Consider the following 14367-nt stretch of genomic DNA (forward strand, 5'->3'; position numbering starts at 1 on the left):
ATACAGATACAGATACAGATACGTGACCCACTTGGCAAGCTCCGCAGAGGAGCTCGCCGATACGGAATTGATACCCAGAGCTCCACATCCTTCGACGACCATTTATGCATGCAAAATAGCAATAAAGTATAAATGTTTCAAACACTTTTGCCTGCATGCGTAAATAGCAGGGGAAACAAGTCCAAAACCTAATGCAATTGGCAGTGCTCCGGCCTGACCTTTCAACTTTATTGATTTACAGAGCAGGCCAGCAGAGTCATAATCGTATTAAAACACTGCTCCGTAGATACTTTTAGCTCCAACGAGAACCGCAGCCCTGTTAACCCAATCTTGATTAAGTTTTACATGTTGACCTGCAAGTAAACACCTCTTGGCCAACTTTTTATTAGCCACATAATCCGCCGAGTAACGAGCTCGTAAACAACAACTGAACCCTATTTTTAGTTTGTGGGAAAATATTCAAAACTTCACACTCCATTAAGCGCGATGCGGATAATCGAGTGGCCGATGTCGGAAGTGTTTAACGAGCTCTCCATAATTTGACATCATTTTGCAGTGAGTAATCTCAGTGTACTCCATCCGCCTGCCACATGCCCCACTTGATTCGCTGGGAAAATATGAATATTTAAATTTTTACTGCCAGTGCATCTAATTGCTTTTAGTTTAATTGCTGTAAGGACGTCTTTTTGGGTCCTGTCTATCTACAACTCCAACTGTGTGTGTGCGTGAGTGTTTATGTGTGCTGAGTGCGAAAGGATTTGAGATCTGTGTTCTGTGCCAGAGATTTTGAGGGTGAGTTTCCATTTAATGGAATTATGCGCTTAGGGGCAAAAACTGATTCTAAATGGAAAATATTCTACATTGTAGAAAGTTACTAAGTAATTTCTTTAGAGGCGTTGGCTGAAAAACTTAGTCAACGTTTAATGAACGATTAGCCCAAGGACTAGCTCAAACTTATGCGTACATCTCCTTTTTCAAAGAACGTAGACACTTTGGTCGTGTGGCCACCTGTCTTCTCTGAAACTTGCCTTCAAGTGTCAATTTTTCTTTTTATCCTCTGCAGAGATCAAATGCCTTGCACACCCATCTCAGTAAATCCCCCACTTATTTGTTATATTAAAACCTTTTTCAGGGTTTCGCTGCCTTGGCGTCTCCGCATAAATCAAACCAAACATTAAATTATGCACACCAAACGACAGACAAATCCTGCGCCAGGATCCGAGGACAAAGGAAAGAAAGGCGGCGAGAAAGGCAAAAGAGAAATGTGAAATCTGGTACAATTATGTGTTTAATGCATAAATCAAAAACTCATTTAAAATAAAATCATGGCTCTCAACAAATCGCAACAAAAAGTCATAGCAGCCAAGCGCCCTGAAAGCAATTATGTACGAAAATCGTGAGGGGGAAAAGTGTATGAAAAATTCAGAAAGCACTACACAAAAACGTGTGTATAAGATGTTTGTGAAAGGATATAAATTGAATGCCCGAAGAGTTTGGGGTTTGGGGGAGAGCAGCTATTAAAAGTAATGCAGCATACACATCGTAATTTAGGGGTGGCGCTTGCAGCAGTCAAATCCCAGGGCAGTGATGACAAAAGTGATTATTTGCCTTGAATTAAATATGTCTAATATGAGTGTAGGACAAGTACTGTATGATTAAACATTATTCACAATTGTTAATTGAGTTGTTAAATCAAAGCTAATAATTTGTGTAACCCTTACACATTATTTCTTTTAATCAGCAAGGGTATCCCCTTTCAAACTAGTGCAATCTGAGTAAAATGTAAAAACTGGTTCCTCTTGAACAAGTTCAGTACTTTTACTTACTACTTTTCTATAACTTTCCGTGTGAAGGATGTTGGATGGCCGGAAAACGGCCAACTTGGCATCGCTTGTGGCAGGACCTGTCTGTGTCGCAGGACGCGTTCGAGTCTGTCAGCATGTCAACTGTCAGCCGCCGCTGCTGCTCCTCACACGTGCTGTCAGACACTCCAATGGCGCCTCCTCGGGAGCGACGGCAGTTGCATTGTTCGACGCCATTGCTGTTGCCACTGCCGCTGCACTTGGAGTTGCAGGAAGTGAGTGGAGCTCTCGACCAGACAGGCAACTTCAGCCGGGCGGCGAGGCAGTGGAGATGAGCAATAAGCTTGGCCAGAAGGGATGTGATCCTATCAAACGGTCCACGTCCTCTCAAACAGAAGTAATTGAAACGGAAGTGCGCATAAGGAATTGCGTTTTCTAAACTGAGTATGCTAATTATGCTTTCAAAGTAGGGTACAAATAAAAAGTAATATTTGCTTAAGATTTTGTTAGGACTGTGTTCATCAACAATATTATTTAATTTAATACTGTTTGTCTTACAAAATTGCATTACCTTGTTATCGCAAGTTTTAAGAATTCCAAGGCCACACAGATAATTTGTGGATGATTAAATATAATTAAATGTAATTATTTCATGGTTGTGGAATACGTATAAGCATTATATTGTTTCCACGCCGTGTGAGGAACTCAACTCAAGGGTCACCGACTCTTTTGAGACTATCTTTAGATAATGCTTTTGTTCGCCACAAGTCAAAGGGACGCAGTGGGCAAACAATTGAAGGTTTGAAGAGTGCGGAGAAGTGTGTGGGCCAAGCCAAGTGTCTCCTTTTGGCCTGCTTTCCTTTTAGGCCCATGTGCTCTCTAGTGGGTGTGACAAGTAGTTGGCTTCATTTCAAAAAGCCATTCGGCCAAATGGCCCAAGCACCGCACAAAGTTGAGGAATTTTAAGTGGAGCAATTCAAGTGTTGCTCCACAAAAATGTATTGACATCAATCTGATATTAAACAAGTCCAAGCCAATAAGGACAAAGTGAAATTCTCGAGTTTCAATCGTAGATGCACATGGCAGACTCACAATTTATGTCTCTCAATTGTTTAATTCACCAGCCGTGGATGTAAGTTAGCTATTTCTGCATTCTCTAAATTCCCATAAGCTTTCCCCATGCAAGTGCACTATAATCGCATTTCATATGCATACACAAAGTTATTTGTTTACCGACGAGAGCACAATATCCATCTAAGCCAATATTGCGCCACTCAGCAGTATTATTTCAATTCAAACACTCAGCAGCGGGTAATGCAATTTTACAATGACTCTCGGTAACGCATCTTCTGGCATTTTGCCTGTGTTTATGTATTTGGTATTTGTATTTGGTAACTTTTTAACACAATCCCATTGAAAGTTGGCTACATCACCCTTCCTGTGCCTCATGTTCCGCCGAGAGTTTGAAAAGTGCTTTACATTGATGGCTCCCATCATACATTTTACAACCGAAATGGGCGTCTCCCTCCAGGACTTTAATCCCCAACAAAAGAGGGGAAACTCTTTTATCTCCAGAGCTCTGCCAGATAATCGCTGGTAATAATTCATAACCATAAAATATCAATTTCTCGTCTACAGTTTTTGGTTTGCCGCGCATACTCGTACATTCAAATCCTGCAAGTCTGCCAGAAAGGAGCGGAGTGCCATCCGTAGGACTTGGCAGGAGTGACATCAGCACCAGGAGGAGCAACATCGTGGCAGCCATCACAGACAGCCAGACAAGTGTATCGAGGACAAGTGACAGTTATAACGGCAGCAGTTACAGCGCCAAACACAACCAGTCCTTCGGTACATCATCGGAAGATCTACTTGTACATATACAAAATATACAAGGATGTGTGTCGAGAGGAAGGAACAGCTGCAGGATAGCATATGCCCAACAATACAAATGTGCCCCTGATTGGAGTTTGGAGGATTGCGATTTTTCTCTTGCTGCGGCACACACATTCGCAACCCATGCAAAAAAATATAAAAATAAAAACCAGGTGGTATGTTGCCTGAATTATTCATAAGGCGTTTCTCGACCTACTAATTGAGGAGCTGGTTGATCTCGAAGATGTTTTAGGCCAACACAGCGGTTAGAACTTCTACATGAGCGGTAGATGCAAAGTAAATCTAAAGTTATGAAATCCATCCAATAATATGAAGTACTAGTATATCTAAAATTATGAAATATATTATATTTTTTGTGTTTCTTTACCACCGCTGTATATCTATCCTATCGTACGCAATGGCTGATTTGTTTAAATTTCTTTAACAGATATGGTATTCTATAAAATATTCGAGAAGCAGCAACCCAAGCGATGTTAAATCATTACTAATAAAACAGCAGCTGGCCTGGAGGTGCTAAAGAAAGCCAGCCGTGACAGTTACAAAACATTTTACAAGCAATTCAACAGGGACAGGAGCTGAAAGTAGTAGCCAGAAGACACCATCACCAATCCTAGCCAGAGTCAACGATAAAGTTGTCATAGTGCGAAGCGAACAATTCATCAGCGTCAATGTGATAAATTGTACTTCCACCGCACCGAAATTGCTTGAAATTTTTATTCCAAACGCAGGCGGGGCATTGGATGGGAAGAGATGGTACACATCGCCAAGTGGAACAAGATAAATAGCCCCTTCAATTGAAATATAAACAATACAACACTAACATTAAGCATACGCACCGTGAACACAGCGATGTTGGTGATAAGGAACTAAGTGAACTGGCGAGTTACGGCTCGTATAATTAGCACTTTAAGTTGAAATATATTGATTAAACAATCACCTTTCGCTAACACGCATATTATAAATTGTTAAGAATTTAATGCTTGAATACAAATGATAGACCGTGTGTTGCTCATATGATAACTATCTGTTTGATGCCATTCATGACGCATATAAAGTATATGAAAGCCGCAGGGAATAAAAAAGAATCACCGACTGTGAAAACCAAAGTGAGAGCTAATATTGTAAACACAGTAATCAGTAATGAAACGTTTAGGATTATGAAACCGCGCTCTTTGTTTAATTTGCTAACCATAAAAGAAGCAGCTCTTTCTTTTTTTCTAGGATAAAAACTAAGGTAGGGATATTCAAATACTTTTCTTTTTTCTCTTAGTAAATTTCGGTTCATAGGAGTCATATCCAGGGAGCCTTCAACAGAAGCCTTCGAATAAGCTAGATAATTAAGCTTCAAGCTTGAAGGACAGGCACTACGAGTGGCAGTCACACTCAGTCTCCAATGTCTAAAGTCGCGTTTTGTGGCGCCACCAACTAACTAAATGACTGGTTGAGTAGACAACTGACTGATAGACTGACTGACTGGCTAACTGACGGAGACCGCACACAGACTAGTCCCCTAGAACGTTGTGGAAGATTGGAGGATTGGTTTGCCACCTTTGGGAACGAACCACAAAGCGCCTACACCGACTTTGACTGGCAGCTGTTGACTACTGGATGGCTGTCGACCGCATATTCTGTTGTTAACGACTCGTTTTGACATATTGAATTAAAATGCAAAAGAGCCCGGCGCTGCTAAGGAAATTGCAGTCACTCAAAATAGTGGATTCGTCGAAAAATCGAATTTTCAATGCCTATTTGCCATCGCTGCCCATTGACCTTGCCTCTGTGCGTGTTAATCAAATTGTTGGGGAGATTTTCCAAAGGGCTGCCAAGATCATAAGCCTGCATAGAATTTAAATGCAAATGGAAAAATTATTTCTAGCCAATGGAAAACGCAAATGATGCTATTAAAATGCAAACGATTTCTTGTATTTATCTGAGAATTTACACCAGACAGGCAAGGCAGCGTAAGGATAAAATATTCCCCACAATAAGAGAACCACTTGTGTGCTGTTTTTCTTGGGCTATATGATAAGTACATATATTTAAATGTTTGATTTTTTATTTTTAATAAATTGAGAAATTTATGTTTTGTTTCGGTTGAAACACAAACAAATCCTGTAACATTTGGTATTCTTCATATGGCAGTTATTAAAATAAATGACATAATAATATAGCGAACTACCGTTTAAAAAAAGTAATTGCCTTTGTAATTGTTCTTCTTTATGCTTTGCTTTAAATTCTAATTAGGTTCAGGAAAGTAAAATATTTTGTTTTAATTATAAACCTGCCCCAATTTTTTCCCCCATTTTATGGCTGGGTGTGCTGGTTAAGCTGCCATTTCAACTGCAATACCACTTCGACACCACCTGCAATGGTCATTTAGGGTAATAAAACTACCCTAATACTCCCAGCCGCGTGGGTACTTTTTTCAGTTTCGAAATTAATTGAATTGAGGTGGATATATGGTAAAAAAGAGGAAAACCAATTTGAAACTTTGTTTCCAAATGGCAATGGCTATGCCATTTACGAAATTAGCTTAGTTGAAATAAATGTAATAACCATTACACAATTATTATGTCTACTGAAAAAATCGGAGTATCTTTTTAAAGTAATCTTTTGTAATTAAATTACCCCAAATTTTTATCAGGCACCTAAGAAAGCAAAGTAAAATTAAATATACCTAATAATAGTTATGTGGACCTCATGAATCAGTAAAGCGTTCCTTGATTCTTGTTATTCCTCAAACTATGAATGTAATACTTTGGTTTTATAGGTGTATCTAGTGCGGTTTGCCGCAAATTCGAACAAAAAACTCAAGGCAAAAGCACAGTTTCTTTTTATGTTCGCAGGACAATTTATTCATTCGCTTTCATGGGAAAGATGGTAAGTGGGTTTGACTTCTGTTGGATAAACGCCGTAAAATCCTGAAACTCAAATGGCAATAAAAATGAAACTATGCGTTAATTGCAATTCCCAATTGACCACAAAACGAACACGAGCCACAAAATTTCCAACATAAGCTCGACTATGTGCTTTGACAAACGACTGTGGATGTGTGGGTGGCTGTGTGGCAATGTGTGTGTGGGGCGTGGCATAATGTAGCTAATTGCCGTTAGTTATGTTGCCACCCACCAAATTCCGCAATTAATGTATCTTCCTTTAGCGGAAAAATGTGTGTGTCGTGCGGTTAAAAGACCAGGAAATGTTCGTCCTGGAAAAACACAAATTGAGCTACGAGCGTATAAAAGTATGCTACATTTTGTTTGCTAGACTGCGGAATTCCACACTTTCATTTTACAAAAAAAAAATACAATAAAATATTAACAGTCCATACTGCTGAGTTCTTTTCTGTCATTTTGTTAAAAAAAAAAAGTATTAATAATACGCTAAGAAATTAAATGATTTGTTGTCCTGTTTCTGACCATTAACATAAGCGAAATTAAAGACCTATTTTGTGTCCTTCGCATAAACTCGATTTTAAACGTATTAATACTAAAATATTGACAAAGAAAGTGTCAAGCGGGCCGAAAGAGTTGCTAAGCCCGCAATTCAAGTAACAAATTACAATTCAAGTTTCATAAAATCGTAAACTCCTTGCGATATTGGTCATCTTAGCAATAGGTTTACATTTAGGCCACTATTTCTAAGCAATTGCCCTAGACTAAACCTATGTTGTTTCTTCCCTATTTTTGTTTTCCCTTAAATGTTTTTATTAATCACAAACAAAACAAACTAAGAATATGCCACGTTACTAAAATTGGCTTGGCAACCCAATCTCATTAAGTCAGAAAAATATACAAATGTTATAGTAAATATTTTCGAAATAAAACAGTGATTCCATAAACACTGGCGTGGTCGCAAAAGGTGGATGTACAAAGGGGTCCAGGAATTTGGCAATGAATCGAAACTTAACATTTTGCCAAAAGTATCGGCTACTACTATGGAAGGACTTCAAACTACAACTTGCCAATGTGGTAGAATTAGCTATGATAATTTTCCTTTCTGCTTTAATGCCCATCATTTTTACTATTGGCACAAAAGTAGCAAAATCAGTATTTCCCCCAGATATAGAAATAGGAAAGAATCCCGGCCCGAAAAGTGTCAACACGAGTTTGTAAGTAAATATTTAATTAAGGCCTACATGTCCTAACATTATTTTATCTAGATTTGAAGATTTATATTTTACACCTAATAATGGGATACTTGAGCAACTAATAACCCAGCTTGCAAATATTTCCGACTTTAAAAATGTCGAAGTGTATGACTCCAACACTGAACTCTACTTGCGTTTGATAGCCAACAAAAAAGCAATCGGGATTGCGTTCCCAAGTGAATGGCATGACATAAAAGCCTGTCCGGAAGTGCTGAATATAACCATATTTCTGCCGTTATGCATTAAAAGAAAGGATTTCAAATATTTCGAATCGGGCTTTTTATTGCTTCAAGAGCGTATGTCCAAAATATTCATATATTTTAAGAATGCTGGCATTGAGAACATTCCCCGTGTTCTGATGAATCATTTTCCATACCCCCTATATGTGCCCAATCATTATGCGGAGTCGGCAAAGGCCATGACCTACATGACCCTGACATCGTTTTTTCTTCCCTGCATCACAATTGCCAAGGTATGATAAACAAACTACGTACATTAATAAAATCCCTAAAGCTCTTTTGTTGCAAAGTATGTAGTAGCTGAAAAGGAGCGCCAGCAAAAAGCTATTCTAAACGCAATGGGATTTAGTAATAGTATTCACTGGCTGGCCTGGTACACCAAATCAATGTTGCTTATGATGCTATGTGTGATAATCATGATTATTATTTTTGCTATTGGATCGGTTTATGAATTCAGCAACCTGATTTGCCTGAGCATCGTTCTTCTTGTATACGTCCATTCACTCGTACTTTTTGCCTTCTTCGTAAGCTCATTTTTCTCAAAAAGTTCATCGGCCTTGGTGGCCACACTTTTGATATACTTGGCCACAGCTATTCCCTTTCTGATTGTGGGTGCGGAAACCTCCAGTGTTGCATCCCAAACGGCTGCCAGTTTTGGAGTTAACTCTGCACTGTTCTACATTTTGGCCTCAGTGGCCACAATGGAGATGCAGTCGGTGGGATTGCAATGGCACACCATGGCCCATACCGCCTCTAACGGCCATAAGCTCAGCATAATGGTCCACATGCTCATCATGTTCACGATCAGCTGGATCGAGCTGCTCATCTGCCTGTATATCGAGGCGATGCGTCCTGGTGACTTTGAAGTGCCTCAGCCATGGAACTTTCCATGCCAAAGTAGATATTGGTGTCCGTTCCGGTATGTATCTTCAGCTGGCCGTGGAAATTCATCACTACATAATCTATCGGGTCAACCGTTTATCAATCTTGATGATCAAACCCAAGAGAATTTTCAAAAGGTACCCTCTAACAAAAAAATTGGAGTGGAAGTCAGAAGTCTTTCCAAGGCTATAGGATATCACACTGTTGTCAAGAGTCTTTTCTTTAATGTGCACGAAAACGAGATTACAGCTTTGGTGGGACATAAAGGTTCTGGGAAGACTACCACCTTATTGATGCTCTGCGGGATTGTGCAACCCACCACGGGAACAGCGCTGATCAATGGACACGACATAGTCACCGAACCGAAATTAGCAAAGGGCTGTTTGGGAATCTGCACGCAGAATAGTGCCCTTTTCAAAGGAATGAGTGCAAGGGATCACATATACTTCTTTAGTCGCATAAAGGGCTACACCAAAAATGAGGCCATGATGGAATCGAATATCTACATTGGCAAGCTTAACTTGGTCGACTGGCAAAAGCGGGACGCCATGAAACTCTCACCAGGGAATCAGCGGCAATTGTCACTGGCCTGTGCGCTTTGCGCCGGCTCCAAGGTGATCCTCTGCGACGAGCTATCCTCCGGCTTGGATCCCGTTGGGCGCCACGAGCTATGGCGATTTCTGCAGAAGGAAAAGCGTGGACGTACCATCTTGCTGACAACCGAACTCCTGGAGGAGGGTGAAATCCTTGCTGACCGCATAGCTATCATGAGCGAAGGACAGATTGTGGCCTACGGCACTTCGGGATACATAAAACAATTGGAATACACCAGCTATACACTTTCCTGCCAGATGGCTCCCAACAGCAAAGCGGATAAGCTGACAGACCTCGTCAAGTTCTATATGATCACCACTACACCGGTGTTCCGGGGAGCGACTGTGATCTACAAGCTGCCACGAAGCAAATTGGACCGATTCCCGGAGTTCTTCCAACAGCTGGAGAGCAATAAAAAAGGCCTCGATGTCGTCAGCTTTGGGCTGAGCGACACAAGTCTGGATGGGATCTACCTCAGTCTGGAGTATTGTCAGGTGCTGCGCTCCAGGGGCGGTGCTGACTCAGAAGAAGGTAAGATTACGGATTTCTATTATTTTTTTTAAAACTAGTATACTTTCAAACTATTGGGGCTTTGCAGATAAAGCCGATTTCGCACTCCAAACTGAGAAGCCAAATCGGACGAAGGAAAGAGCAACCGGCTCACTAGTTAGGTATCAGCAGACGGTAGAGTCCAACTCGAAAGCCGAGCTCCAAAACGATCCAATCCTAAAACTAAGACCGTCCATGTACCCGATAGAAAAATGGAGGCCAAAGAAGCGGGAAAGAGGAAGTTGTATGGCCCAATGGCAGGCAATGATTATAAAAAAAAAGAATTACACATCGTCGCGAGCTCTCGTATTTATTATAATCCTCATCATTCCACTTTTGTATTATGGCATAGTACTTGCGACTGCCAGCTCAGAAAAAGGTAGCCCTCAAACATACATACCACCCGTGCTCCCATTGTCATTGGACTATTATAGCTATGATGACATGATCATCCTGCTCGAAATCAATAAGGACTTGTACAAGGGCGAAGGAGATGCCTATGTCAAATCGGTCAAAGAGCCTGCAACGGTTCAAAGAATAGGCTCAATTTTTTCGTATATACACAAAGCATCGCCCTTAGTGCGCCGAGATATCAGACGTAAATACGTGTGTGGTGCGTCGTTTAACAATTTGTCCACTGTCACAGCCTGGTTCAATAGCGATGCCTTCGAGCACTCGGCACCCATTGCCATGAATTTGGTCTACAATGCCCTGGGAAAGGCGGTGTTTGAAGACAACGATTTCAGTATTAGCGTAAGCAGGGGTGATCTTCATGACTACGTTATCAAAGATAAAGTTTCAGGGAAAAAGCACAGGTCTAAACGGCAGAATGAACCGGACTATGAAGACTATCCGGACTACGATATTCAAGAAAATGATGATAATATCGTTAAACCACATACCTCAACCACACCCCCTAATGACGATTCTATTCACAGACCTAGTGATGGTAACCAACTTGCTGCTGAGATGTCCATCTCGGAAGCCTCTTCAACATTACAGAATGAAAAGGGCAAAAGGAGGCTACTCCTCGGTGCAATAATTACCATAACAGCGTATATAGCCCTGGCTCTAAGCATTTTTTCCGTATTTGTAACGAAGGAGCGAGTGCAGTGTCTCAAATTGCAACAAGAAATTTACGGAGTGACCCTATCCCACTTCTGGTTAACCCACTTTCTTGGCGATCTCCTCATATTTGCAATTTATATGGCGGCCTTAACCATCGCAGTGCATCAGTTAACAATCTGGTACCAAGTGTTTATAATGCTCCTACTTATTGGATTTGCTTGCTTGCCATTTGTGTACCTATGTAGTTTCTTATTCAGGCAGCCAATTTCTGCGTTTGCGGGCAACTTTACGATTCTGGTAGTGACGGGTAAGTACAAATTACTACTAGCAATTACAAATGGCATAATCAGAACAGCAAATAAGATGCACATTTCACTTTTAGTTCTATAATTAAATAACCTAATTTGTCTTTCTGTGCAGGTGGACTACTATTTTGCACTCTCTTCATGTTGAGCTCACTCACGGATGTCAACTTCAGGACAGTATTTGCGATACTTCCAATGTACGTCGGTGCTTTTGGCCTTTTTAAATGCCTCGCCTCGCGTGAATATTGCCGCCGTGAAGTACTTCCGCCGATCAATGATCTTGATTGTAAATTCGGAACGTGTAACGTGTTCTGCGCGTGCAAACGTGAGTACTTTTATTTAACATTATATGTTATATTTTCTTAACTTGCTTTACTGCTGACCAGCCGCTAATAATTGGATTGAGGTCTGGCTACTGATAATCCACTGCTTGGTTGGGCTTTTATTTCTTTGGTTTTCGACCTTTGGATACCAAATTGGCTACAGATTTAAGCCAAAGCAAATGAACCGGAATTGGGATAACTATGTGAAAAACAGTAAAGTTCTGGACGAGGAGAAACGTGTTAGTCAAATCCAGAAGCACGAACATGAGGAGTATCCTTTGATTGTGGACCAGGTTAATAAGAACTACTGCCGCACAAAAGCCGTCCAGTTTGTGTCATTCGCTTTGGGACCGTAAGTATTTAACTAATTAATATCCTAAATAGCTTTACAATACGAGTATAAACAGCGACGACTGTTTCGGTCTTCTGGGCGCCAAAGGAGCTGGAAAGACATCTATTTTCCGAATGATTGCGGGCGACACCAGCATGACCTATGGAAACATCTACGTGAGAGGACACAGTCTCAGGGAACACAGGAAAGCAGCCAAAATGGAGGTGGGCTACTGTCCCCAGGGCGACATGGCACCCAAGTTTCTCACCGGTCGGCAAATGCTGAGGATCTATTGCCTGCTTCATGGAGTGCCGAAAAAGGACATCAAGGCGATGTCCGAGAAATTAGCCATCGAATTTGGCTTCAAGGAGCTACTGGACAGGGAAATTCGGACATATAGTGGTGGGCAGCGGAGAAAACTGAATGTTGCCCTCGCTATCGATAGCGGATCGGTCCTCTGTCTGGATGAGCCGAATGGTAATGTCGACCCAACCACCCGACGATTTATTTGTCATAAGCTGGAGGCTGTAAAAAGGAGCGGCAGACCCATTCTTCTGACCACCCAGAGCCTTGACGAGGCGGATGCACTGTGCTCGACAGTCGGTTTGCTGGTCTACGGCGAGATGATGTGCGTCGGGTCGCTACAACAGGTGCGATCAGAAGTATCGAACACCATGGTGATAAGGCTTAAAGTCAATGCCAGTTCCAGTGCGGAAAAGTAAGTGCCGTGATTTGAAAAAGCATTTTCAGTTAATTATTATTAATTATTAATTTGTTTCCAGGCAGAAAGCCAGCATTCAGCAACTAATGACTGATATGGCGGAACTGCTTCCAATGGCCACGTTACGGTAAGATGCAATTAATTACTTAATGGACGTTAGAAATCTTATCTTGGGTGGTATTCTATTTAAAGGGAAGCCCTTGAAAATTGTCTCATATATTACATAAACATTAATGTTACAACCTTGTCGAACTTGTTTTACCAAATGGAACAAATACGAAATGAAGGAGGACTATTGCAGGACTATTCCATAACGCAGGTTTCCCTGGACGAATTATACAAAATACTAGATGAGGAGGAAGATCCTATGCTCATAGGCTCGACTAATAATAGCGACGGTCCAGATGACAAACAAAGCCAAAGAAGAAATATAGTATCAGATACGGATATAATAATGGGAAAGGATGAACGAAAAGGAGTGGACAAGGAAGATAAAACAGGGCCGAAAAGTAGCGAAAATAATAAACAAGTTATTAAAAGATCTACAACTTCGTCTGAAAGTACTGACAGTGATGAAATGGTAGCAAATAAAGGCGGAAAATGAAAAAAAAGAAAGTGGTAACAAGACAATATGAAATTAAACGTTTTATATATGTATATAATATATACAGTACAAGAAATATTTATATTATATCACACCTCAGCAGAGAAGGGCGCAAAGCAATCGACAGTATTTATATTCATTAAGGAATTTCCGCGAGTTTTCCCGGGTTTTTTTCCCTCATCCTTTTGGCCCTGCACTTAAGCTTTTGGTGCGCCCGGCTGACTTCTGAGGCCAACGGTTGATTAAAATGTCAAATGCCTTGCATATTTTAAATGCCATCGCGCCAACCCCTGAGGAAAATTCATCCGAAAATTGAGGCGCAGGCCGAAAAGCACACAGGCACCATAAAACGGGGCAATTAAGGATAAGAAGAACTCAGCTAAAACCAAGGACGAGTCCCAGAATATGAATGGCGCATACTTAATTGCCTCAGCAGGTGTTTAAGAATTGCGTATATGGGGAAGACAACGTTATGCAATTTGTACCAATATTGTTACTAAACTCGTATATATGTTTATACAAATTGTGCTTACTTTGCGAAATTAATCAAAAAGAAACGGTAAAATATTAAACAATACATTTTCTTATTAAAGCATTTCTGGTGTTAATTTTGTAATAAACTAACCAAATTTTTGTTTACTCTCGCAATGCGATGTCGCAACGTTTACCCTTTGGTTATTACCCAAACGATTTATTAACGATAAAGAAAAAGGTACAGGAAGTGATTAGTTGTATGGAAGCAGTGCGCAGTGTAAAAAAGTTCCAGGTAGACAACTAACTTAAATTAAAGTCCAACTTTTGGCGAGCCCTTTGAAAAATGGCAACCGAAGGGCGAGAGTTTCCCGGTTATCAAGTGTTGGCCAAGTTAGCGTTTGCCGGAGCGAAAAACAAATTGTTGCTGGGCTG

The 14367-nt window shown here is 40.8% G+C and overlaps 1 protein-coding gene across 1 annotated transcript; it reads left to right on the forward strand.

Annotated features, from left to right (window-relative positions):
- The first annotated feature begins 7588 nt into the window (after window positions 1-7588).
- On the forward strand, window positions 7589-13496 carry LOC6553949 (ATP-binding cassette sub-family A member 3). The gene is made up of 9 exons (XM_001979439.3): window positions 7589-7806; window positions 7858-8317; window positions 8375-10091; window positions 10159-11484; window positions 11598-11807; window positions 11869-12157; window positions 12213-12854; window positions 12919-12984; window positions 13050-13496. Exons 1-9 carry the CDS (start codon window positions 7589-7591, stop codon window positions 13459-13461), a joined length of 5340 nt encoding a protein of 1779 aa, XP_001979475.2. The 3' UTR covers window positions 13462-13496.
- The last annotated feature ends 871 nt before the right edge of the window (window positions 13497-14367 follow it).

Source organism: Drosophila erecta, unplaced genomic scaffold (genome assembly GCF_003286155.1).
Source record: "Drosophila erecta strain 14021-0224.00,06,07 unplaced genomic scaffold, DereRS2 tig00000000-arrow-pilon, whole genome shotgun sequence".
Classification (NCBI taxonomy): domain Eukaryota; kingdom Metazoa; phylum Arthropoda; class Insecta; order Diptera; family Drosophilidae; genus Drosophila; species Drosophila erecta.